At 49.6% G+C, this 24,764-nt stretch overlaps 2 protein-coding genes across 2 annotated transcripts in view; both read left to right on the forward strand.

Moving 5' to 3' along the window:
* The window catches only part of si:dkey-82f1.1 (DENN domain-containing protein 2A), a 29,554-nt gene extending 21,822 nt beyond the window's left edge, over positions 1-7,732 (forward strand). The window contains exons 8-20 of the mRNA XM_036517952.1: positions 270-314; positions 625-812; positions 1,363-1,472; positions 2,059-2,128; positions 2,410-2,487; positions 2,958-3,098; positions 3,281-3,429; positions 5,049-5,226; positions 5,906-5,947; positions 6,191-6,296; positions 6,633-6,908; positions 7,367-7,453; positions 7,545-7,732. Of these exons, the coding sequence (XP_036373845.1) occupies positions 270-314; positions 625-812; positions 1,363-1,472; positions 2,059-2,128; positions 2,410-2,487; positions 2,958-3,098; positions 3,281-3,429; positions 5,049-5,226; positions 5,906-5,947; positions 6,191-6,296; positions 6,633-6,908; positions 7,367-7,453; positions 7,545-7,576 (1,502 nt within the window). The 3' untranslated portion in view covers positions 7,577-7,732. The remainder of the gene's footprint in view (positions 1-269; positions 315-624; positions 813-1,362; positions 1,473-2,058; positions 2,129-2,409; positions 2,488-2,957; positions 3,099-3,280; positions 3,430-5,048; positions 5,227-5,905; positions 5,948-6,190; positions 6,297-6,632; positions 6,909-7,366; positions 7,454-7,544) is intronic.
* Positions 7,733-18,202: 10,470 nt separating this feature from the next.
* LOC118770282 (transcriptional enhancer factor TEF-3-like) overlaps positions 18,203-24,764 on the forward strand; it is a gene marked incomplete at its 5' end in the record, with an annotated part of 20,000 nt that continues 13,438 nt past the window's right edge. The window contains one exon of the mRNA XM_036517861.1: positions 18,203-18,425. Within this exon, the coding sequence (XP_036373754.1) occupies positions 18,203-18,425 (223 nt within the window). The remainder of the gene's footprint in view (positions 18,426-24,764) is intronic.

Raw genomic sequence — 24,764 nt, forward strand, 5'->3', positions numbered from 1 at the left:
CAGCCCGCCCTCACCTGGCCTGCACCACCCCCCCGCATTTCTGGGTTCACATGCATGCACCCCGTCACATGTCTGACCCACTTTTCACAGCAGAATGTGGGGGGGGGCGCTCGTAGGATGAAAACCACATGTGGGAGAGGGCTCTAATGCGCAGAGGTTTTTAGGATGACATCATCGACCCCACGTGATGTTTGGCCATCGGCCGCCCCGCTGTGTCTCACTCACTGTGGTCTTTCTTCCCCCCCCCATGACTGTTGTCACGGTAACAGATGAGAACAGCGAGTCGGAGAGCGACACAGAGGAGAAGCAGAAAGGTGAGGAGAAGCCGTCTGCGCTTAAACACACAAGAGCCATAAGAGCCCTGTCATCAGTCATTTATATAAGCAGGATGGATCACAGTAACCAGCACATGCAGACCTTACAGCACTTTAAATACATAACGTACAAATACATACATTATCTACCGAGTATGCACTTTGAAAATGTTCTGCTTTACTGTAATCAGTCTGGCAGCTGGGATTGCATTTCCAGCTGTTATTATAAAGCAGCAGATTGGAGTTATAAACATGAGCCAACATTAGAGTGAGTGTGTGATAAGACTGAGGGACTGTGGTTCTGGTCCAGCTCACAGCCAGCGGCTGGTGTCGGTGCAGTCCATGCTGAGGCAGACGGGTCGGTACCGCTCGCTGGACCGGGACCTGCTGGAGCTGCAGGAACGCCGGCTCTTTGAGTACTTCCTGGTGGTGGCACTGCACAAGGCCAAGGCCGGGGCACCCTACCTGCCTGAGGTCACTCAGCAGTTCCCTCTCAAGGTGAGTGACAGGCCAGGGGCTGGGGGCGGGACCAGGAGCAGTGATCTGATTGGAGAGACAGCTAAGGGGGGTGTTGCTAAGCTGTGGTTTTACCAGTGGTCTTCAATGGGGCATCTGGATGCCATCTTGATCACAGTACCTGGTAACTGGCCAGAATATTCATATTAGCATTCAGACCTATGTTCTATGTTACAATTTTTTAAAGATACAACCATTTTTAAGGAGTAGATTTGTTTTATCAGTTGTTACTAGATGTGTTATTACTAGACATCAGCCCTGTGACAGGGTTTGGTGAGCAGACGGGTGTTCACGCAGTAGTACTTTACTGGAAATTGCCTAAAAGGAAAACACCCAAACACTGAAGACTTGCTCCCCAGATGAGGCAGTGCTATAGTGTCCTTGAGCACAGCTCTCAGCCTGAATGGCTTCAGTAAACACAGATATAAATCCAGCTGTATGAATCGAAGTCATGTAAAAATGTGAGTTGTTGGAGTCCCCTGGGTGAGGGGGTCTGACAGACCCATAAACAGCTCACCTCTGCTGCCGGCAGCTGGAGCGGAGCTTCAAATTCATGCGGGAGACGGAGGACCAGCTGAAGGTGATCCCCCAGTTCTGCTTCCCGGACGCCAAGGACTGGGCCCCTGTGGACAGCTTCCCCAGGTGAGACCGCGAGGCCGACCCCTGCCGCGCCTCCAAACGCCACGCTGTCTACAGCACTCAGCAACTTACAGAAAGACAGGGGCTGATAGCTAAGATCAGTGGTGGTGGACAGTCATCCCTGTTTTTGTACAAAACCGCGGAAAAGGTACGTTATTGGTTATTGGTAGGTTATTGACGGCCGTTCTTTGAAGGACATCATATGCAGCATGGGGTGAGAATAACGTTGAACTGTGGTTGATCTTTTGATAAATACGACCCTGAGACATGTTAAACAAAGTCAATAAATCCAGTGTTCACACAGAGGGACACTCAAATCAATTGCTGTCAATGTCAGTGACACACAGCTGTCAGCAGCTGCCTCTGTGCGGCTGTGTGTCGGGCTAATCTCTGCCCTCGGGAGTCTGCTCAGTACAGTGGGAGTCTGAGATTCTCACTGAAAACCGGCAAACGCCTTGAAGCAGCCTGACCTTCCTGTTATTACTACAGCATGCTTTTCACTGCTTAACTGTTTCGCTCCCAGGACGGTTTACGTAACAACAGGCTCTGAAAGAGTCATGTACATCTCTCTCTTTTCATTCATTTTCAGCGAAACCTTCTCCTTTGTCCTGACGGGCGAGGATGGAAGTAGACGGTTTGGATACTGTCGTCGCTTACTGGTAAACAATTAAAAGTCGCTGCTGCTTTGTGTCGCAGCTGAGTAAATAATCCCGCCATAAATAGCAGTGGGCTTGTGGGAAAGGCAGCGATTCCCTGCAGAGATTCCCTCAGGCCGGAAGACAGACTGACTTCCTTTTGCTGCTCTCGCTGTGGCTTTGTGTGTTTGGTCTGTGGGACTGGGGGTGTCTGAGATCATCGAGGCGGGACCCAGAGTGGCGATTGGTTGGGGCTGACCCTGGCCACGCCCTCCTCACCCCTCCCTGTTCTGTTGTGCTCGTAGCCCAGTGGAAAGGGGAGGCGACTTCCTGAGGTGTACTGCATCGTCAGCCGGCTGGGCTGTTTCGACCTGTTCTCTAAGGTACGGTGTCACGTTCTTACCGCCCAAACACTGAGCCCCGCGTCAAGAGCGCAGAAACACCCCCCCAACCCCCCCACCTCCACCCCCCCGCAGAGCACCCCCGCAGAGCACCCCCCACATGGCCCCTCTCTCTGTTCCCTCCTTTTTTCCCACAAGCGGTTGCTGACTTACAAATTACACATGTGAACTCCAGCTGATGTGGTCTCCTCAATGAGACGGACTCACTTACTCTGTACGTGCATGAGGGTGTGTGTATCTGTGTGTGTCCTGTATGTGTGTGCGTGTGTGTGTGTGTGTGTGTCCTGTATTTGTGTGCGTGTGTGTGTCCTGCATGTGTGTGTGTGTGTCTGCAGTGTGTGCGTGTGTGTCTGCAGTGTGTGTGTCTGCAGTGTGTGTGTGTGTGTCTGCAGTGTGTGTGTGTGTCTGCAGTGTGTGCGTGTGTTTGAGCCCTGCTGTGTTCCTGCACTCAGATCTTAGATGAGGTGGAGAAGAGGAGGGCCATCTCCCCTGCGCTGGTGCAGCCCTTCATGCGGGGCATCATGGAGGCCCCCTTCCCCGCCCCCGGCCGCACCATCACCGTCAAAAACTTCCTGCCGGGGGCAGGAACCGAGGTGAGACCCGGCACACAGGACTGGCTGTGGAAAGGACCTGTGCTTACTCTGTGTGTGTGTGTGTGTGTGTGTGTGTGTGTGTGTGTGTGTGTGTGTGTGTGTGTGTGAGTGTGTGTGTGTGTGTGTGTGTGTGTGGAGATGACCGTCCTGATCCTGTGTGTGTGTCTCTCTGATTCCGGCAGGTGATTGAGCTGTGTCGGCCGTCTGACTCCCGTCTGGAGCACGTGGATTTCGAGTGTCTGTTCTCCTCCCTGAACCTGCGGCTCCTCCTGCGGGTCTTTGCCTCTCTGCTGCTGGAGCGTAGGGTCATCTTCACCGCCGATAAGCTCAGGTGAGTCCTGCTGCAGGTACGTCTCTGTGCCACACAGCCTCCCAGTGTCCTCGCCGCAGCAGAGGAGGAACTCAGCACTGCAGCCTGCTGCTAATTCTAATGAGAGATCCATGACTCCCATCTCACTGAGAGAGTCATAACGCCCATCACACTGGGAGATCCATGACTCCCATCACACTGGGAGAGTCATAACGCCCATCACACTGGGAGAGTCATAACTCCCATCACACTGGGAGAGTCATGACACCACAGACACTCTCCCCTCCATCCTCTGTCTGTTGCCTAGGAGGTAACGGGAGATTCCAGCGCTGATATGGACATTTAGTTTTAGAAAACCCCCTCATGAGGAATGTTCAAAACGAGCCCGCAAATCAGAAGGCTTACAGCTTCAGTGACGGTGGAGACAGAAATTTCAGCGTGAGTCCCACAGAGCTGAATGAAGCTCTGTCTGAGCAGGCCTGTGAGGAGAGCAGTGTTGCACAGGGAGCAGAAGGGCTGCTTTCCGCAGCATATTTTAGCAGAATTAGGGCACTGGGAGAGTTCAGGAAAGAATGCTGTTGTGTTATATAGTCACCATGGGAACAATCTTTTTTGTGGAAAAACCGGGTTGCAGCCAGAGACAGGGCTAACGTAGTAGTGAAAAGCTGAAGTGTGATTGGTGTGCGTTCAGCACAGCAGGACAGCAGCTTGCCCCCTTCTGGAGGAGACTGGTATTGTGAGACATTTACCCTGACTCATGATGACATCACTTATTTTCACTGACTTTTTTTGGCTCTTGTCATAGACCTAAGAGGAATCAGAGGTATTCTGGGTGGACTTTGATAAATGGTTAAGATATTCAGTGAAGCAACCGGATACTTGCCTCTCCAGTCAAACACACACACACACAAACCCTCACACACACGCACACACACATACATACACTCACACATTCTCACACACACACACACACACAGACACACTCACACATTCTCACACACACACACACACACACACACACACACTCACACATTCTCACACACACACACACACACACACACACACATACACTCACACACACACACAGACACACACACACACACACACAACCACACAGTCCAAGTTATAAGCTTTGTATATGGATGAACGCAGAAGCTCTGGATTGGGTGCTACTTCGCCACCTTGTGGACAGAACCGCAAAGAAAAAAGCCCCACACTACAAAGCACTCTCTTGCGACTCTGTGGTGTATAGTGCACCCTGTACTCTGTGGTGTATAGTGCACCCTGTACTCTGTGGTGTATAGTGCCCCCTGTACTGTGTATGCTTGTTTTTCTCCAGCTTTTAAGTGATGGCTTCCTTATAAAGCAGGGTTAGCAGTCTGTTCTGTTCAACACGCTGTCTCAGTGCTCTGGCCCTGTACTGAAGTGTAACTCTTTCTCTCCCTCTCTCTCTCTCTCTCCCCCTCCCTCTCTGTCTCTCTCTCTCTCTCTCTGTATTGATGTATATCTCTCTCTCTGTATTGATGTGTAACTCCCTCTCTCTCTCTCTCCCTCTCTCTCCCTCTCCCCCTCTCTCTCTCTCTCTCTCTCTCTCTATCTCTCTGTCTCTCTCTCTCTCTCTCTCCCTCTCTCTCTCTCAGCACGCTGTCTCAGTGCTGCCACGCGGTGGTGGCTCTGCTGTACCCCTTCACCTGGCAGCACACCTACATCCCGGTGCTGCCCCCCTCCATGATCGACATCGTCTGCACCCCCACCCCCTTCATCGTGGGGCTGCTGTCCAGCTCTCTGCCCCGCCTCAAAGAGCTGCCCATCGAGGAGGTGAGGTCACGCCCCCGAACCTCCTACATCAGGGCTCTTCAGCTACTCTTTCATGGCGGCCATCTTTTTTAATGGTGCTGATGGGCCAAACGAATTCCAGCTCCTGTTGATAAAACTAATGTGTTTTTCGGGCTCTCTTTTGTTATGGTTCCTCAACGATCAAAGGTCACTGGTTGAATGGGTCTAATGTAGACCCAGAGCCCCACCTCGCAGGAGGATGGCTCAGAAACAGCTTATGGTTAAACGATAGAATCCTTCTTGCCAGCTCCAACAACTCTCATATCAGATTTGGGCAGTTAATCATCATATTACATGAGTCACATAACAAGTGAGCTGCCGACTTTAGAGCTCTTTTTGGACCATACAGGAAGTATTAGCTGGGTGGCACAGGAAAAGGAAGGATAGCCATTAATGTGGAAAATAAGAGAATCAGGTCTATAAAAATAACCGCACAAGTAGCTAAGCGTGGTTGCGTGCAGGTGACTGGATTGCAGTTTTCTTTATCTTCCCATTAGCACTTCCAGGCTGAGAGCTCATCAGAGTGTTGTTATGACTCAGTCACCTCTGGTCCGTGACCTTTTCCTCCCTCAAACAATGGTGCTGACAGTCAGATGTGCTTCCAGCCAGGAGAGGCCTGTGTCAGGAAATGACATCACGCTCCCTTCTGTTCTCCCCGCAGGTTCTGGTGGTCGACCTCGGCAACAGTCGCTTCCTCAGACAGGTACCGTCAGCCGGGTCCGCCCCTCTCCTGTGATTCACAGTGGTAACCAAGTAAACAAAGGCTTGAGGAGAAATGTAGAGAACAGGGCAGATATGCCAACGTCACCCCTCAGCCACACATAGCTAAAGTGGGAAGAGTAAACCACATCACCTCTCAGCCGCAGACAGTTAACCTGGGAGAGGCAGTCAGCTGAAGGGACGTTTACAGCTTCAGACAGTGACTGATCTCTGGTGTCCGTTACAGATGGACGACGAGGACTCCATCCTGCCCCACAAACTGCAGGCGGCCCTGGGCTACATCCTGGAGAACAGGAAGGAGCTGGCCTGTGAGAGGGGAGAGACGCTCGGCGGTGAGTGTCCGTGCGGCTGTCTGATCAGACGCTGCGTACCGTGGCATAATGTGAGGGTAAACACCTTCATCACTCCATGTATAACTCTGCTTTTTCCTCCAAGAGCACCAAAGCATCTGGAGCTCAGTCTCCATGCAGTCCTCTTTTCAGCTCCCTCTCCAGGGACATAAAGTATTATACTACAAGTCACTGTTCTCCTGTACTGGAAGTCTCTCTGGATGAGAGCGTCCGCTGAATGAATGTAGCGTAATGTAGTGAGGTGCGGCTGTAGAGACAGCAGACAGCGTGACACCTCGGCTGTGCGGTCTCTGACTTCGCCACGTCGCCCCCTCTCAGACTCCTGCTCCCTCAGCGCGGTGGTGTCCGAGGCCTTTGTGCGCTTCTTCGTGGAGATGGTGGGACACTACTCGCTCTTCATGGCCCCTGGGGAGCGTGAGGAAGAGTACATCTCCTCCTCCTCCTCCTCCCCCACCCCCTCCTCGTTCCAGCGAGAGGCCTTCCGCAAGGCCGTCTCCTCCAAGAGTCTGCGCCGCTTCCTGGAGCTCTTCATGGAGACGCAGATGTTCACCGGGTTCATCCAGGAGCGGGAGCTGCGGAGGCAGGGTCTGAGAGGTACTGAGTGCAACACTGCCCCCTGCTGGCCCCCGCTGTGCCGTTACACTGTTCATTTACACTGTACCTTTACGCTGTGCATTCACATTGTGTCTTTATGCTCCGGCGGAACTGCGTAAGATGTTAGATCCAGTTTATGCTGCAGAGTGTGACCGCTTTAATCCAGCCTCAGCCCAGCTTTCCAGCAGCCTCCACTTCAAAGTAAAAGAGTACCAGCAAAAACCTCAATTTTCAACCTTTTTGGCTTGTGAGTTAGCTAGATTAGTAGTAGAACACAGACTCTAGCTTACTGGCTGAAAGTAAATGCTAACCAGCTAGCATACACAATTGGTTTGAACTTCATTTGTTAGCTAGCTGGGTAACTCATTAAAAAAACTCTCTAATAGTGTTGCGGTATATTAGCTTGTACAGTTGTATTGTTGTGGCAGATGTAATGGCAGGTGTGTTTTTCTCTTTAGGCCTGTTTGAAATGAGGGCCCAGGACTACCTGGACTCTCTCCCTGGCAGTGAGAACCGAGGCGTCAACAAGTTCCTCAAAGGTCTAGGTAAGGCTCAACCACCGTAGCGATGGAAGGGCCTTCGCTGCTTCGTCTGCTTGATCTGAACTCAACTAATCTTTTTCATTTTTATTTCCAGGTAATAAAATGAAGTTTCTGTCCAAGAAATGATGACTGATGAAAGAAGGTATCATTTAGAAGCATTCCTGGCAGCCAGCAGAGTCCCCCTCGCCCTGTGGATGTCTGATCCACACAACATACTCAGCACTGAGGGAGACAGCAGGACCATGCAGCTGCAGCAACATGCAGCACCCAGGACTCATGCAGCACCCAGGACTCACGCGGCTGCAGCAACATGCAGCACCCAGGACTCACGCAGCTGCAGCAACATGCAGCACCCAGGACTCATGCAGCACCCAGGACTCATGCAGCACCCAGGACTCATGCAGCTGCAGCAACATGCAGCACCCAGGACTCACGCAGCTGCAGCAACGTGCAGCACCCAGGACTCACGCAGCTGCAGCAACATGCAGCACCCAGGACTCATGCAGCACCCAGGACTCATGCAGCACCCAGGACTCATGCAGCTGCAGGAACATGCAGCACCCAGGACTCATGCAGCTGCAGCAACATGCAGCACCCAGGACTCATGCAGCACCCAGGACTCACGCAGCTGCAGCAACATGCAGCACCCAGGACTCATGCAGCTGCAGGAACATGCAGCACCCAGGACTCATGCAGCACCCAGGACTCACGCAGCTGCAGGAACATGCAGCACCCAGGACTCATGCAGCACCCAGGACTCACGCAGCTGCAGCAACGTGCAGCACCCAGGACTCATGCAGCACCCAGGACTCACGCAGCTGCAGCAACGTGCAGCACCCAGGACTCATGCAGCACCCAGGACTCACGCAGCTGCAGCAACGTGCAGCACCCAGGACTCATGCAGCACCCAGGACTCACGCAGCTGCAGCAACGTGCAGCACCCAGGACTCATGCAGCACCCAGGGCTCATGCAGCTGCAGCAACGTGCAGCACCCAGGACTCATGCAGCACCCAGGACTCACTCAGCTGCAGCAACATGCAGCAACCAGGACTCATGCAGCACCCAGGACTCACGCAGCTGCAGCAACATGCAGCACCCAGGACTCATGCAGCACCCAGGACTCATGCAGCACCCAGGACTCACGCAGCTGCAGCAACATGCAGCACCCAGGACTCATGCAGCTGCAGCAACATGCAGCACCCAGGACTCATGCAGCTGCAGCAACATGCAGCACCCAGGACTCATGCAGCACCCAGGACTCATGCAGCTGCAGCAACATGCAGCACCCAGGACTCATGCAGCTGCAGCAACATGCAGCACCCAGGACTCACGCAGCACCCAGGACTCATGCAGCTGCAGCAACGTGCAGCACCCAGGACTCATGCAGCACCCAGGACTCATGCAGCTGCAGCAACATGCAGCACCCAGGACTCATGCAGCTGCAGCAACATGCAGCACCCAGGACTCATGCAGCACCCAGGACTCATGCAGCTGCAGCAACATGCAGCACCCAGGACTCATGCAGCACCCAGGACTCATGCAGCTGCAGCAACATGCAGCACCCAGGACTCACGCAGCTGCAGCAACATGCAGCACCCAGGACTCACGCAGCTGCAGCAACATGCAGCACCCAGGACTCACGCAGCTGCAGCAACATGCAGCACCCAGGACTCATGCAGCTGCAGCAACATGCAGCACCCAGGACTCATGCAGCACCCAGGACTCATGCAGCTGCAGCAACATGCAGCACCCAGGACTCACGCAGCTGCAGCAACATGCAGCACCCAGGACTCACGCAGCTGCAGCAACATGCAGCACCCAGGACTCATGCAGCTGCAGCAACATGCAGATCTGCGCAGAACCTGCAGGGGAACAGCAATGCCTGTGTGATGCGGTCCATCCATGGGAGACCTGCCCGGGGAAGGGTCGTTTTGGACTAAGTGAAGTCCAAACGGAAAACTGTTATGGATTTCTGTTTTGTTTTTGCCCGGTCCAGCGCACAAACCGATAAACAGGAATCGCTAAGCAAAGTCCTGAGATTTAAACCCTTCTTTCTTCCCACGTTTGTGGTATTTACACAGTTAGCATTTTTTTCTCATTAGTGATACTTGTGGGACCTCTGTCTCTGACTGTCTCTTTCCAGGCTGCTGGTGATGCTGCATGGTGGAGGTCATGCTTACAGCTCTGTGGACGAGCAAGAGCCCAATCTGTACAGTATACACACGCATGCTGTGTGCTTTTGTTTTTGAGCTATTTTTTAAGAAATATGGATTATTAGGTCTGAACATTCTACAACTTCTTGCAAAACAGGAGGCTATAATTTATATTTCCTGAGACAACCTATCTCTGTCTTCTTAAAAGAAAAAGAAAGAAAGAAATGTTTTGTACTTTGTTGTGGGCATTTATTTATGGGGGTGTTCTGTAAACCTGGGGTTGGAGACCACTTTGGGTAGGAAAGAAAGCTGTCACTTTGGTTATGAGAACACGCTGTGAAGTGGATTTTACAAGGTGTGCCAGAAGGAAAGATGTGATTGGATGTTTGTGAGAAAGACTGGAATCTCTCTGTACAGAGGGGAGGAGCTGTGTGGGAAGCTTCAGCCATCAGCAGGAGCTGACAGTGCTGGATGTGACGTGCATGCGGTCATGTCTGAGGATTGGAATGAGAAAGGACTTAATGTTGTAAAAACATTTGAAAGATATTGCCATTTTGTTATTGCATTGAACAACCACTAGATTTGACATAAACTTTATATGAGATGCAATGAAACTATTCAGTAAATTCATTTTTGAGAAAAAATGGCTGTGGGTTGAAACTGTGTTACAATTTAAGCGCAGCAGTACGTGTGGGTGTGTGTGTGCGTGTGCGTGTGCATGTGTGTGTGCATGTGTATGTGTGTGTGTGTGTGTGTGTGAGTGTGTGCATGTGTGTGTGTGAGAGAGTGTGTGTGTGTGTGTCTGTCTGAGGAAATATGGAAACAAGACCAAGGTTGTGAGTGAAAATGCACCCTCCTTCACCCTCATAAAGAATCCCTAATGTTAGACATCTGTGATCAAATCGCTTAATTGTCTTCCAAATACGCACCATTTGAGAGGATATAAGCCATCTGCCAGCAGGTATGAAAGAAATACTGACTATGGTAACAGTACAGAGGAGGGGTGGGTGTCCTTCTCACCCATTCAGCTGCACCGAGGCCTGCTATGGCTGCCCCACCATCACACACATTGTGACAGCTGACAGTGATCCCAAAGCAGGTACTGAAGAAGACAGCACTCTGCTCTACATAGGTCGATGTTGGTATCTTGAAATATTTCACTATCTAGCGATTGATTTATGAAGGATTTCAACTTGGGAAAAACTTTTTAAGCATAGTATGGAGCTGTATGTACACACAGACACACACAACATATGTACAATGTATATGACAGACTTCAATGTCAAGATGATCTCCTTCAGTTTTATTTATTTTTAATGTTACAATTCTAACAATAAAGATCTGAAAAATTCTCTCTGTTATAAATAAGTTTAAAAAAAGAAGATACCAAATTTACTTTATTAAATGTAAAACTTGCACTGTAAAATAGCTGTAGACAATATAACCTGCAATTAAATAGCTTTATTGTTAGAATTGTAACTGAATTGTAACTTTTGTACTGTGTAACGTGTTCCACTTGCGATGTGTATGCAGTTCCTGTGTTAAATCCATGTGATAAATTCCGCCCCGCGATAAAAGTAAGATCCCCAGCGGTCCGCTAGAGGGCGCCATAACTCACGGCACTCGAGGTAACCCCCAGATCACCTGTGCCATTGAACTGTGATTGCGTCCACTTGACCGTGCTCTCAATTTAACTTTCTTATTCATTGGGACAATGAAAGGACACTGCGCATATGTGAAATGCTATAAGGTCAGCAAATATCAAAAGTTAATAACAAAAATAAACAAAATATTACTTTCTGAGTAGATTTACGCTACAAGGCAACAGGTTCAAACAAACAAACCAAACAAATGGCCACTCGAGCACAACTGAACATAACAGAACAGTTAACACCCTAAATATAAACACTACATTTATTATGTGTACTATATATATATATATGTACTATATACTATATATATATATATATAAAAGTGTTGAATCATTTGTGCGAGTAGCGCGGAAATGTTTCGCAACCGATTTTTCCCCTTGAACACCCCCACCCCTCCTAAACAACATGCTATGACAATCCCCGGCTGCAGTTTTTTTCTCTCCATGTGATTTCCTTTTTCCCCTACCGAGACTGTATTTCTTTTCCTTTTCAGAGGCCGGACCCTCCCCCGGCCTCGCCCCCCCTCGCCCCCTCCTTCATTACGCGCTCGCCGGTCGGTCCTGCCTCTTTCCCTCCCAGCCTGCATGTCATACCGCAGCCAATTCCTCACATTCCAGCGCTCCTCACGCTCCCGACAAACACTCCGCTATTCCTTTCAAAACCTCTCCAAAAATCACCCCGGGCCGCTCGCCCCAGCGCTGCTGTCTGCTGCTTCACTTTCAACAGGTGAGCTTCCTCCAATCTGTGTTTTTTTTTCTTCTGTTTTTTTCTTTTTTCATTATGTAGCAATTTGTCTGATGTTTTTTAAACGGCTGATGTATTAACTAGCCTTTGCAGCGGTAAGTAAGCTGTATTAAAACCTTAGCTAAATTAAAACAGTTTTAATTAAAAAAAAAAAACATCGCTGTCTAGGGATACTGTTATTGCACATCTTCTCTTCGCTTTACTCTCCCTGTTTGCATTTTCAAAAATCGTGGAATATTTTAAATTTCTGACATTTTTAGGAAGTTTTGGTAGCTGACTTTCCGTACTGTACTTCCTACGTTTCGGCCGGAACTTTTGAAGGAAACTAATCACGTCATCGCTGCGCTGTATCGCTGCCTCGGTAATGCGGATCACCGCGGTTATAATAATTCATGTATTTATGCACGCAGAGAGAAAGCTTCTTACCGGGAAAGCTTCTTTTTAATGACAGAAATACTGCAGGAGATTGTGACAAATTAAAAGTATTTGCGCTATTTAGTCCCATTTCCCTCCCACAGGTGGGAGAACCAGAGTAGCTGCTGTTTGTCTTTTACTTCAACGAGATTCTGACAAAAACAACAACAGTATTAATAATGACATTATGTAATTGTATGATGTCTTTATGCTTTGTCATTAAGCTGTACGTTGAATTGTTGTTTCTGCTTTGAAAACATCTCCCCGATACTATGTTCGATATATTTTTGCATACATTACATACATTTAAAAATACCCTTTTGACATAAAGTTAGAAGACATAAGACAATATTATGACGAGAACAGGTCATTCGGCCCAACTAAGCTCGCCATTACAATTAAAGAGAATCCAAAACTGTCTGGACTTGAACTCAGCAAGAGTCTCTGCGTCAACTACATGCCCTGGCAACCTGTCCATGTATTGATAACTCTTTGCGTAAAATAATACTTCCTTATATCAGTGCGAAAGTTGTGATATACTGTTTCTAAAATATTTCACACAAGGATTTATAAAAACATATATTTTGACATTGTTCTTCATTGCAATGGTTATGTTTATTTTGATGTATAATTGTATTGTTAATATTATCTGTTAGCTGTAATATTTTGTCTGTTTATTGTGGTATGTGCTGACATTTGCATCTAACAACATTTATTGTAAGTGTCTTTGAAATTACTTTCCATTACTGTGAGATACATCAGTTCTGCTGGAATGTAAAGGAAAATAGAAATGATGTTTTCAGATTTTTCTTCCATTTCTCCCATGCTGTAACACAAGGTCAGTTTAATAAGACAGCATTTTGCCCTGAGTGTGTCAGGGTCATGTGTGATTAATTCATTACAGGACTAATGTTGTCAGATTGAACTCAGCTGTGAGTTTCAATTTAACCATTTTACTTGCCAGAGCATTTCAGCACGATCCAGCGCTTACAAAGGCAGCAATGTGCCTGTATTCAAAGCACAGATTCTAGCTCGGATAGTCCAGAGCATGTCAAAAGTCTCACCTCCAAAAGAAATTGAATTTATCATATATATATAATTTTTGCTTTGCCACATAGTAGAGCTTTGGCTGGTTTTAGCTGTGTCCAGCAGCGGGGCTTTGCGAATGTTGGGATAAACTGACCGAGTTCTCGGTGGTCGCCGCTGTGCTGACGGGCCGGGAGAGGGGGTATTTTTGGTGCGGGTGCGAATGGCGTGTTGGCCAGTCCCAGCGGGCTGGGGGTTAGGGGTGTGCGTGCTTTACAGCAGTAACAGGTGGAATGGGGCTGGGGCACAAACAGGCAGACGGGCAGCTGTCAGGACACCCTCTCGGGTCCTGGCTGGGCAGGGGTATTTGTTCCTCCCTGTGTTTTGTTCTTGTCTTGTTTCCTCTCTCATTCCCTCTGGAAGCCCTGCTCCACACCCTGCAGCACGTCCTGGTCCTGACCCCTGCTCCTTTTCCACAAACATGCATGCGTTCAGCTGTTTAGACATGTACACACAGATACACACCTTAAATTTATGTAATGGTTTTGTATTTGTGTTTTGCACAAACTAATATTTATACTTGTACATATATGTTTACTCATACACATTATTATACATATATTATTCAAACAGAAGCACCTGAAATTAACACAGCTTTACCTTGATCTGTATTCTGTATTTTGCCATACACTGCACTGGTCATAATGCCCGTGTCTGTTCTTAATGGTAGAAAAGGGCCCTAACTGAGGTCCTGTATGTAAACAGTCTCAAGCAGTCGGAGAATTCTGCCTGCTAATCAAGCTTCTCTTCAGCGTTAGCCTTTCAGTCGTACAGAAACGAGCTCTCCTGCATATACTACTGAAGCTACTGTTACTGCTGCTGCTGCTGCTGTTACTGCTGCTGCTGCTGTTACTGTTACTGCTGCTGTTACTGCTGCTGCTGTTACTGTTACTGCTGCTGCTGCTGCTGCTGCTGTTACTGCTGCTGCTGCTGCTGCTGCTGCTGCTGTTACTGTTACTGCTGCTGTTACTGCTGTTACTGCTGCTGTTACTGCTGCTGCTGCTGTTACTGCTGCTGCTGCTGCTGCTGCTGCTGCTGCTGTTACTGCTGTTACTGCTGCTGTTACTGCTGCTGCTGTTACTGCTGCTGCTGCTGCTGCTGTTACTGCTGCTGCTGCTGCTGCTGTTACTGCTGCTGCTGTTACTGCTGCTGCTGCTGCTGTTACTGCTGTTACTGCTGCTGCTGCTGCTGCTGCTGCTGCTGTTACTGCTGCTGTTACTGCTGCTGCTGCTGCTGTTACTGCTGCTGTTACTGCTGCTGCTGCTGTTACTACTGCTGCTGTTACTGCTGCTGTTGCTGTTACTGCTGCTGCTGCTGTTACTGCTGTTACTGTTGCTGCTGCTGCTGCTGCTGCTGCTGCTGTTACTGCTGTTACTGTTGCTGCTGCTGCTGCTGTTACTGCTGTTACTGCTGCTGCTGTTGCTGCTGTTACTGCTGCTGCTGCTGCTGCTGCTGCTGTTACTACTGCTGCTGTTACTGCTGCTGCTGCTGCTGTTACTGCTGTTACTGCTGCTGCTGCTGTTACTGCTGCTGCTGCTGTTACTGCTGCTGTTACTGTTACTGCTGCTGCTGCTGCTGTTACTGCTGCTGCTGCTGTTACTGCTGCTGCTGTTACTGCTGTTACTGTTGCTGCTGCTGCTGCTGTTACTGCTGCTGCTGTTACTGCTGTTACTGTTGCTGCTGCTGCTGCTGCTGTTACTGCTGCTGCTGCTGCTGCTGTTACTGCTGCTGCTGCTGCTGCTGCTGCTACTGTTACTGCTGCTGTTACTGCTGCTGCTGTTACTGCTGCTGTTACTGCTGCTGCTGCTGCTGCTGCTGTTACTGCTGCTGCTGCTGCTGCTGCTGTTACTGTTACTGCTGCTGCTGTTACTGTTACTGCTGCTGTTACTGCTGCTGCTGCTGCTGCTGTTACTGCTGCTGTTGCTGCTGTTACTGCTGCTGCTGCTGTTACTGTTACTGCTGCTGCTGCTGTTACTGCTGTTGGTGCTGTTTATCACACCGCTGGCCCAGCTTTGGGGTGATGGGTTTTCTCCACAGTGACTCATGCCATTGTTCCGAATAGGCTTTGTGAAGAAGCAAACCCTTGAAACTGTGTATGAAAACACTCCCCTCCTAAAGTGTCCGCATTACGCAGTCTTCAGCGGCCCTCAGAGCTGCGCAGTGCAGTGCAGGTTGCTTACAATTGGTGTCTCGGTGCGTGTGTCAGTCCGAGGTGGTCCGAGACTCCTCTCTGCTGGGAGAATGTGCTGTGCTCATCCCGCATTGCAGCCATTCCTCCGCGGCTGGCAGTGGAAATGCGAGAAACGTGGAGATGCCTGCCGTCCAGCACAAATAAGGAGCCTTTCCGCCGTGCTGTGCGCCTCCCAGCCCGTCTCTCAAACGCAGGAGTCAGCTACTCCACAGAGCCTGCAGTTCAGATAGATTTCTCCAGACCTTGCGGTCTTGTTTAGGTCATACTTCCACTCTGTGGATCCGAGGCCATCCAGGGAAACCCACACTCCTGTAGTCGCGGTTCCACTGGTCCCCTGACTCTTGGCAGGTCTTACCAGGGCCCGGCAGGCATATGGTTCCCATTATGTGGGGGTGAGTGTTTGCGCAGGCAGGGGTTCGAGGGGGCGGGGCCTGAGCGGTCACAGAGGGCAGTGTGTCCAGCAGCTGTGTGCTAAAATCCCGGGACCCCAAAGTGCAGCGTTTAACACCTCCTGCAGCGGGCTCGTCCCAGCAGCCCCTGGCATGAACACACTGCAGGCACAATGTGGGGAAAAACGATCACATCCTTCTCTGTGGGGGACCCTCATTTTCGGCACATTTCAGGGTTCGGACAGAAAGACATGGCAGTGCTCTGGTTCCCTTCCTCTGGCTATGGCCTGATTCCAGACGCTTTTTTAAAAGTGTGTTTCTGAGCCTGGCATTCCTGGCCTGATTAGCGGAGATTGTGTTCAGGGGATCAGTAGGCCAGATCGGGCCCTCTCTCCCTGCCGGAGCCCCCCTGTAGCCTGGCTGGCCGGCCCACTGCGAAGGCCAGGGAGTGGGGACAGGCTGGCCCGCTGCAGCTGCTGCGGGGGGGGGGGGGGGGCACACTCCTGACCACAGCACCAGCTGGAGGATTAGCCCGCGGAGCAGGCAGGGGGGGTGGGGTGGTTGTGGGGGGAGAGGGGCGAAGGGGGCGGGGGTGCGTGAATTAAGAGCTTAGGACAATTAACCCCACTGGACACATACTGCAGAGCAGGGGGTTGTAATGCAACAGTTTACAACACTGTTTATCAGCACAATCGGAAACGTGCTGTCCAGCCTGGCTGGCAACAATCTCACTCAGCCGCGTTTGGGAAAGGAAAATTTTACCTCCAGACTCCTCAGAGGCCAACTGTTTGGAACTTGTGCCGGAGGTCGCTCCGGATAAGAGCGTCTGCTAAATGAAAGGAGTGTAATAAGAAGTTGTATTTCAACAGCTTTTTTTGTTAAAATAAAAAGAATGAGCAGGACAACCTACGGTTTGCAGTAATTACGGTTTATGGCAGTGAATTTTAGCAAATATAAAGCATTCAGAATTATCATTAGTATTCATAATTTACCACAAAATAAAAAAAACATACATGAGAGATCCAGAGAGACTAGTTTCTGATGATTGTGCTGGATCTGTGGAAAAGGCAAAAGGATGTGATGTCATCAGGGTTGTTGACAGCCAGAATCACATCTGTTTAGTCACAAGATAACAGTATCACCATTCTCGTAAATACTGAAAGGTTGGAAAAAACATCTGCTGTCGAATGGGCTACAATTAAAATTGCACAGCCTAAGTTGTGTATGAATACAATTGGAGTTGTCATTGGTGGTGAGGGCGATCACTGATTAACTGGAAAGTGACGTTGGCTGTCTTTACTGCATTTATGGAGTATACTTATGCTTGCATATTCTGCCCTCAGTGACGGGTTTATATTTCCACCACAAACCGAACATGATTTCCCTCATTTTTCAGAGATCAGTGTTAATAATGGGTATGGACTGGGTGCAGCCTGGGTAGATCTGATAAACTCGGTGACCTGGGAGTGGTGGAGTGCAGCGTGTAGCTCTGGTCTCTGCGGCGTGTGTACGCGCTGTTCAGACCTCCCTCTGGCCTGTGAATGCTCTCATTGTCCGCTGTCTGGCTGGCCTTGGAGCGCCGGGTTAACCGCCGGTCTGGCTGGGCGTTTTGTGTTTTTTTTTTTGTGTTACGGGAAGCTTGCTGGAGCGTCGGTGAGCTCAGAGGAAAAGGGAGATCGCTGTTCACTGCTCGGTCACAGACGTGACACCCCATGAGTCACCACCCACCCCTGAACCCCCCCCTTTAACCCCTTCCCACCCACCCCTCCTCTTAACATCTCCCCTGTTCGTGCAGTACACCTCCGTGAGCGAGAGCACACCTGCTTGCTTTATTCCAGCTCCTCGCTATTCCTCTCTAAGTGAGGAACCTCGCCTCCACACAAGGATATCTGTGTATACTGTCCCTCATTGGCTGACATTTTCCTCACCTCCACACGAGGATATCCTTTTATACTGACCCTCATTGGCTGACATTTTTCAGGTTGGAGATGCTCCCGCTGTCATGTGATCTCTTTGCATCACCCACAAGCCTCTTTGTCTCCTCTCGGGTTAACCTCCATCTGGGTCTGTTTTTTGCAGGTGTGGACGTTTTCCCCTTTACCCCCTCCCCCCAAAAGATTAAGCTTCCCTCCTCCCCCCGCCCACCACGTCTGCGGAGTGGGTGTCGGCCCCCTCCCCAGGGGGCGCCAGCGAGGACCTGGGCGAGGCGCTGGACAAGCCACTGGAGAACGATGCAGAAGGCGTGTGGAGTCCCGACATCGAGCAGAGCTTCCAGGAGGCGCTGGCCATCTACCCCCCCTGCGGCCGGCGGAAGATCATCCTCTCTGACGAGGGCAAGATGTACGGTACGCCTCCCCCCTGGCCTCCCCCCCCCACCCCCCCCTTTGCCCCCTCTGCCCCCCCACCAGACCCCCCCACACCCTTAGCGAGTGCAGAAACCTCACCCTTCTCTGTGTCTTCTGTAGCCTCACATGGGAAACTCTCTGTTAAAGGGCCGTTGCAGACCGCCAAAAAAGGTTTTAGAGGAGTAAATGATCAGTGTTTCAATGTAGACTTAAAGACGGAGATTGTGCCCAATTACCAGACATAATTTTGTAACTGGGTTTTGACATGACCTCATGTTGCATCAAAAAAGCTTAATCATTCTGTGTATTAATACATGTCAGAATAGCTTTCCCTGTAAGTATTTTTAACATCACTGACATACATTTAGCAGTAATTACATTGGTTTCCCAGGGGTATTGACCAATTGTACACTAATAAGTCACATAGGTCTAATTATATATATAATTATATATATATGATTATATAAATAATGTATTTATGATGCCTTTAGTTTAACAGATTTAAAGTATCAAAAATACAGTGAATTTTTAAACCAGGTGAAAGACAATAACAAAAGTCATAACTATAATTCATTCTGTCAAAGAATAATTAGACTTAAGTCGTGTATCAAATAAAAGTGTTCAGTTGGGGTTTTTGGAGTTATTTGTTTTTATTTCCGTTGATGTGGTGATTAAACTGATGGAATCAGGATGTCTGTTTCAGCTGAGCAGTAAGAGAATATGATATGTTATTGTCTCGTTACTTCCCTCCAATTTAACTTGTCGATAGATAGATTATAGGATGTTTCTAAATCATTAATTTAGTTTGACAAAGGATACCTTAGGATGCAGGGTGTCGTGTTACTTCCCTCCGGGAATTAAGTTGTCGATAGATAGGTAATGGCAAGCTCATGAATAATTAATGAAGTCTGACAGTGCGCAGGGCTGGGGGAACGCTGGACACAGGCTGTAGCTGTGCTGGGGGGGGGGGGGGGGGGGGGACTGTCATGGCGGTCCTCATTGATGGGTCCCTGCAGCTCAGTGTGAGCGAGTGGCAGAGAGAGGTCAAAGCCAGCCCTGATCAGCTCTAAACCCCTATAAAGCCGGGAGTAATGACGGCGGGGGGGCAGGTGCAATATTTTGCGGAGGTGCCCCCCTCCTCGCTGGGGGTAGTTGGGGGCGGGTGAGACTGTCACAGCTTGTCAGGAATGGCATGTGGTCTGAGAGCGGGGTTCAAGGCAGCGCTGGTGTAACTCTACCCCAGAATAGACGTTTACCCTTTGAGCGACTGGGAGGGGGGAAACAAATAAACACCCGGCCACTTGTGGTGTCTTGCGCTTCGCTGGGGCGGAGCGGGTGGGGGGGTGGGGGTGGGAGCAGGTCTCACATTCTGCACCTGTTCCCTGTTGTATGTCTTTATGCCTCTCGTTCTGTTCCCTGCTATTCCTGTGATTTATCAGACACCCCCCCCCCCAGCCCCCACACCCCCATCCCTTATGCCAAGAACAGGGTCTGTCCCCTGTCTGTCAGTCTGTCAGTACGCCTGACTGCCTTTCAGCTCACCTCTAGCTGCTCCCAAGTTCACCCCAACCCCCCTCCCCCTCGCCCCCCCCCTGCCCTCTGTGAGATTTACGAGGGGGGGGTGGGGGAGAAGGGTGGGATTCGTCCTGCAGTTGCTCCTCAGCCCTTAGGCCTGGTGTGCACGATGCCGGCGCCTCCCATCCCCCCCCCCCCCCCCCCCCCCACGCGCACACACACACACACCAGCGTGGGCTCAGACTCCACCCCCTTCCCTGGTGTTCATCCGGAGATTCCTACATCAGTTTTGGGCTGATGTTTAATCAGTATTTGTTGGCAAAGTCTGGCCAATGTGCATCCAAAAAGATCCCAGCATTTTGCTTTCAGTTTATATCCTGTAGGAGGTAGAGTGTGTTGATTTGTGGAGAGAGACCAGAACCGTGGTCTGCAACAGCAGAAATCAGTCATTCCCACAGGAGCACAAGCAGCTGCTGCCCTTTCTCTCATGCATTTATACACAGCCTAAATGATAACATTATAAAGCACAGGTTTTCTTTCTCAATATGCATACTGTATGTTACGGTCTAGAGTGGGAATGAGAGTTTCTGTGGGAAACATGGCATTTTTCTGACTGAGGATGTGGTTTTATGAGTCCATTACGGTACCACTCTTCCACACCCTCCTGCGCTGCTGGTCAGGAAGCATCAGGGCTGTGTGTTCTCATAAATTTCATTCACAGCTTACGCTACAGATCAGCAGCCTGGCTGATTTCTGGGAAATTCTGCTGTGCTGTCAGGTCTTCCTGTGCTGTCATCACACTAATCTCAACTTTTTGAAATCTTCAGATGGAATTTTACAAAAATCTGTCAAAGTCAGTCCTGGTCAAGAATAAATGAATATTTTATTATTAGCACCTTTTGAATCAAGTATCTTGACATTTAAAAACAGAATATTTGTAGTAACATGAATATTTGAGACAACACATGTCACATTGGACCTTCAGGTAGCGAGCAAAAATGAACAAGCACTTAGTTCAGCCTGCATTAAACGAACAGAATTTATGGAGATACTAATGTTGCACGAAATTTGTTTGTTTTCATTGTAAATAGAATAGTCTGTTTAATTTCCCATTTAATTCAGTGGAGACTCAGCAGCAGAAAGGAATGCCTTCACATGCGTGAAGAACATTCTTTCGTTATTGTTGACACGCACACCATACCACCCGCCTATCATATTTAAATATGAGCTCACCCCCTTATGAATATTGCTGTGCTTTGGTTCTGTGGTCTGTAATCTGACAGGCGTTGCCAAGGGAAACATTTCTCAGCTACCGCAACTCCGACACTGTGGTATGCAAAGCAAGCGAGCGCTGAGACCGCCATAAGGGCATAACTCACTGATGTCAGATTCCAAAAATGAGTCTGTTTTATGAGTTTGCAAATTCAGCACTTCACCCAGACTCAGCCCCTAATGTACTAGAGGGTTTCATCTATTTGCCTGTTTGTCTGTTTTTCTGATGGTGAAAGTGTTTATATAGATAGGAAGTAGAACAATGATCAAATTAATAAACCATGGCTTGATGTTTTGGTCATGCCCCCCCCCCCCCCTCAGCTGGGTTGTCAAAGTACATGACAGTATTTGCATATTTGGATCACATACCCAACCATATTGCTTGTAAGCAGACATTACCATAATGTCCTACGGGCTGTTTCTGGCCTCCTTATGGCGTGTGCTTATTTAAAATAGCTAGCTTATTATCACGTTTTAATTAAATAAGCGGGCGCCGTCCAGCACCTGCTCCTGTTCTGTTTTCTGCTGGTTGGTGCGCTGAAAGGAAAGCTTGCCGCGTTTGCACTGCTGACAGCTCCAGCAATTCTCACAGGTGTTTCTCTCTTTTCAAGCAAACACAAGCAGACGCATTTCCTTCAGCTTTGTACTTGAACTTGTCAAGACATACCGGAAGCGTAGATGTGCAAAAGAAAGCAGTTCTTCAGTTCATGCAGTGGTCATTAATTATCAGACGCAAGCAGCAGCACATGGAGGAAAACTCCTCTCTCACAGAGGAGCTCTTTTCTTCTGTGAGTCAGACTGGCTTTTGAGTGCGGTCAGTGCATCTGATTTAAGTGTTTTATCATGACTGTACCTCAGACTGTACCTCAGACTGTACCGCAGACTACTGCAGACTGTATCACAGACTGTGCTGCAGACTGTACTGCAGACTGTATCACAGACTGTGCTGCAGACTGTACTGCAGACTGTACCACAGACTGTACCGCAGACTGTACCGCAGACTGTATCACAGACTGTGCCGCAGACTGTACCTCAGACTGTACTGCAGACTGTGCCGCAGACTGTACCTCAGACTGTACCTCAGACTGTACCTCAGACTGTGCCATAGAATGGTTGTGAAGCCGCAGTTGTGAGCATGCTTGTGGATGCTGTTCTGACTGATTTCACGGTTGAGTACAATCCAGAGCAGGCCACCTGAATCCCTCTGAAGTTGTGAGGTTTATGGTCACATGTGTGGAGCGGTAACCCCAGCCCTGATCTGAAACCCTAGCCTGTGTCCTGACCTTCACTCTCACATGTGATCTGCAGGAGGACATGGGGGAAATTCGGGAGGGCCGCCTCTCCTCTTCCTCTGGTATCCAGGCTTTCGTTTGTCAGGGTCGTTTCTCCCAGATGTGACCCTAAATCTCCCCCAGGCCTCAGCACGTCACCACACTGCACTCTGACATGCTGTTATTTGTATATACATGTGTGTATGTTTGTCTGTGTGTGTGCGTGTGTATGTATATATAGATGGAGAGGGAGAGAGAAGTTTCTTTAACTGTTTTGTTTTTTTTTTGTAATTTTTTGCATTCATTTATTTGTTCACTGTTCACAGACTAAAGTGGTAGCCATTCTTATTACTGAGTATGTAATATTGGGCCAAGTGATTACAACAGAAAAATCATGACAGGAATACCACTGATGACAGGCAGGTTGCTCTCCTCCACGGCACACACAACCCCCCATCCCTTATGCCAGGAACAGGGGTATGCCCTGTTTTACATCCTGAAGAGAGGGAGAGAGGGAGAGAGGAGAAAGAGAGGGGAGAGAGAGAGAGAGAGAGAGGAGAGAGAGAGGGAGACAGAGAAAGGGAGAGAGGGAGAGCCATAGCCCCCTGTTTGAGTGTGGCAGTGGGTGTTGAGGTCGCTGTGAGGAGCGTATCAGGAGTCTGCTCTGTGGTATCGCAGGGGAAATCACACACAGCCAACAGATTCCATCTGGCTAAATGTGACCTTTGTTTCCCGGAGTGAAGGGGGCATATGCAGGAGGATCCGTATGGGGAGCACATGTGGGGAGGTGGGACGGTGGGAGGGAGGGAGGAGGCACCAGCCCTCCACTTTACTCTTCTCGGCTGTGTGGGATGAGGGTGCTGTGGTCAATGTGATACAAAAGGTGGAATTCAGAATGTGTGTGAGTTTGCGTGTGTGTGTGTGTCTGTGTCTGTGGGTCTGTGTGTGTGTGTGTGTAGATGTGTGCTGATGCATAGTAGCTCTCATAGATTAACAGTAATGAAAGATCACAAATTTCCCTCACCCCCACACCTGCCCACCTAAACCCCAAACAACAGGGATTGCCAGCTATACTTCTGTAATAACATGGATGCCTTCATGCAGTCCTGGGTTTGGGCATAGTGTGGTGTAGAGATAAGGAGCAGCAGTGTGGTGTAGCGGTAAGGAGCAGAAGTGTGGTGTAGCAATAAGGAGCAGCAGTGTGGTGTAGAGGTAAGGAGCAGCAGTGTGGTGTAGCGGTAAGGAGCAGCAGTATGGTGTAGCGGTAAGGAGCAGCAGTGTGGTGTAGCAGTAAGGAGCAGCAGTGTGGTGTAGCGGTTAGGAGCAGCAGTATGGTGTATCGGTTAGGAGCAGCAGTGTGGTGTAGCAGTAAGGAGCAGCAGTGTGGTGTAGCAGTAAGGAGCAGCAGTGTGGTGTAGTGGTAAGGATCAGGGCCTATAACCTGAAGCTGGATTCCCACTGCTGCACTTGAGTAAAGTACGCTGAGTCGCCTCAGGAAAATACCCAGATGTGTAATTTTTTAGACTATGAAAGACACTCTGGATATGAGCGTCTGCTAAGCAGTGTGTCAGGTGTTTGTCTATACAGTGAGTGTGCTGGCAGGGTGCTCGCGGGCTCTGTGACCCCCCCGCCTCCCCGGGCCCCCCCCGCGGGCAGCAGCAGATGCTGGCTCAGTGCTGCTCTGGAATGCCAGGAATGTGCAGGGGAGGACAGAGCAGGCCACGCCGCCGAGGCTCAGGAAGAGCAAGGCCTTCTGGGAGGAGCGGGGGGTGGCGAGGGGGGGGAGATTTATTACAGGCCTGGTCTGGGAGTGCCGAACCTTCGCGTGACACCGCCACAGCCCCGCGCCACCTGCGAGAGCGGCCGGCTGACCTTTACCTGACCCCGGGGGCTTGAGGAGGCAGGGGGCGGGGCCTGCAGGCACTGGGTGTGGCCTCTGCTCTCCTGTGTCTCTGATGTCATCACTGTGTGACTCTGTCTCTCATTATAGCAGAGAGTGTGTGAAGGCATGTTAATTCTACCATCACTCTTATAGCAGTGGAGAGACACAGGTTATAAACACATAAAGGCCGAGTGCTTAACAGATCATTAATAGATGTGCAAAGGGTTTGCTTATAAACCTGTCTAATTTTTGAATATCCTTCCTTCCTGGAGTGCTTCCATGCCCCATGTTTTTTGCTAGAGTGCATGAAGTCACTTCCAGTAATGGGGTTCACCTCTTCAGAATGGAGAAATTGTGTAAACCACGCTAATATCTGAGACTCGTCAGTGATTGGCTGGT

The sequence above is a fragment of the Megalops cyprinoides genome, chromosome 23 (assembly GCF_013368585.1).
Source record: "Megalops cyprinoides isolate fMegCyp1 chromosome 23, fMegCyp1.pri, whole genome shotgun sequence".
Classification (NCBI taxonomy): domain Eukaryota; kingdom Metazoa; phylum Chordata; class Actinopteri; order Elopiformes; family Megalopidae; genus Megalops; species Megalops cyprinoides.